The sequence below is a fragment of the Histoplasma capsulatum genome, genomic scaffold, assembly GCF_000149585.1.
Source record: "Histoplasma capsulatum NAm1 scaffold_8 genomic scaffold, whole genome shotgun sequence".
NCBI classification, from domain to species: Eukaryota; Fungi; Ascomycota; class Eurotiomycetes; order Onygenales; family Ajellomycetaceae; genus Histoplasma; species Histoplasma mississippiense.
In genome coordinates, this window is record NW_001813975.1 from 1,329,555 (window position 1) to 1,331,362 (window position 1,808).

Consider the following 1,808-nt stretch of genomic DNA (forward strand, 5'->3'; position numbering starts at 1 on the left):
CCCCATCTTGAGTCACACCGGCCGTGTCGCCTACTTGGTTGTTGCTGTTTGTTTTGGTATACGCAGGGGGAGGAGGCGGGCTCGCCGACGTGACACGTTCGGCAGGTGAACATGAGGGTGTTAGTGTTGCGGTCTTCTTTTGGGTAGAGTAAGTTGGAGCTGTGAAATGCGAAATGTTAGTCTTGAATTTCGTTGATTTTGTGGCTGTTCTTTTCTTTTGTCTCCTCTCCCCAGAAGCCTTTGTCTTTGAAAGTGAAGAAAAACTCACCATTCGCGGCAAAAGCGGAAATGGATCTGGCTGGAACCTTGCACCTGGTCGCCACTGGAGGACATGGGAGATGCAGCGGACATTTTTGATGAGAGAGCGAGAGAGTTTTCTCACTGAACGACACCGGGTAGGATAACTACAAGAACGTAGCGTGCGGATAGCTTGATGACGCGAAGGTGGGATGACTGTGTTTATGACCGGAATGATGTTGTCAAGAGGAAGCAGAAGGAGGTTCAATGGAGCTTTCCCATCAAACGGTGCGCTAACCCTATTTGGGTATTGTGCAGCCAATTTTTGGATAGAGCAAGCCAGGCCAAACGCCATGGACAAAACTTGGAGAAGAAACCCAAAGCACTTAACTATTCCATCTGACATTCTTCAATTCCCACCATCCATTCTATCTCTCCGCATTGCAAGTCCAAGTTCCCTACAAGAAAGCAAACAAACAACCAGCCTAAATATAGGAAAAGAAGAGAAACGGGGAAAATAAGTTGACCACTCCGGCAGACGGGCATCGTGCTTCCCCGCATAACAACCCCTCCGCCAAAACGAAGATGTCTTCAAAATCCCACATCCCATACTCCGTGCGGGCAAGTCGCCACGGAAACCCGCTGGCCAAACGACTGTTCCAAATAGCGGAAGAAAAGAAATCAAATGTCGTGCTCTCCGCTGATGTGACAACTACGAAAGAATTGCTGGATCTCGCTGATCGTAGGTTCAGAATTTTGCCAACCCCAGCTCCAATCGTTGCTCTACTCCGTAGCGGAGGGGTATAGCAAAATTCAACTTCCCTTCTTTTTTTTTCTATACCAAACAACATCCCCAAAAGGATTTTTTTTTTGTAAATGGCTACAAAAATAGAAATAAAAAAAAGAAAAAAAAAAAAAAAACTAACAACCCAAAAATACAAAATGCAGGTCTTGGCCCCTACATCACCGTCCTAAAAACCCACATCGACATCCTCACCGACCTCACCCCCTCCACCCTCTCCAGCCTCTCCAGCCTCGCCACCAAACACCGCTTCCTCCTCTTCGAGGACCGCAAATTCGTCGACATCGGCAGCACCGTCCAGAAACAATACCACGGCGGCTCCCTGCGCATCTCGGAATGGGCCCACATCGTCAACTGCGCCATGCTCGCCGGGCCCGGCATCGTCGACGCGCTCGCGCAGACCGCCTCGTCCCCCGCGTTCCAGACCGCGTATGGCGCCGAGGGCCGCGCGCTGCTGATCCTGGCCGAGATGACCTCCCAGGGCTCGATGGCTACGGGCGCCCATACGGAGCTGTCGGTGCGGGCGGCGAGGAAGCACCGGGGTTTCGTGCTGGGGTTTGTGGCGACGAGGGCGCTGGGTGAGGTGTTGCCGGCGGCTGGCTCTGGTTGTGAAAAAGAAGGGGAGGAGGGGGAGGAGGGAGGAAGACTTTGTGGTCTTTACGACGGGGGTGAATTTGTCGTCGAGCGGGGATGCGTTGGGGCAGCAGTATCAGACTCTGCGTCGGCGGTGGGGAGGGGGGGCGGATTTTTATCATCTCGGGCCGGGGGA

The 1,808-nt window shown here is 52.7% G+C and overlaps 2 protein-coding genes across 2 annotated transcripts in view; one reads left to right on the plus strand and one right to left on the minus strand.

The window, feature by feature from the left end:
• Positions 1-351, minus strand: part of HCAG_07360 (predicted protein) — a gene marked incomplete at both ends in the record, with an annotated part of 945 nt that extends 594 nt beyond the window's left edge. Inside the window, 2 exons of the mRNA XM_001537888.1 lie at positions 63-159; positions 269-351. Coding sequence (XP_001537938.1) covers positions 63-159; positions 269-351 — 180 coding nt within the window. The remainder of the gene's footprint in view (positions 1-62; positions 160-268) is intronic.
• Positions 352-822: 471 nt separating this feature from the next.
• Positions 823-1,808, plus strand: part of HCAG_07361 (orotidine 5'-phosphate decarboxylase) — a gene marked incomplete at both ends in the record, with an annotated part of 1,626 nt that continues 640 nt past the window's right edge. The window contains 2 exons of the mRNA XM_001537889.1: positions 823-979; positions 1,186-1,617. Coding sequence (XP_001537939.1) covers positions 823-979; positions 1,186-1,617 — 589 coding nt within the window. The remainder of the gene's footprint in view (positions 980-1,185; positions 1,618-1,808) is intronic.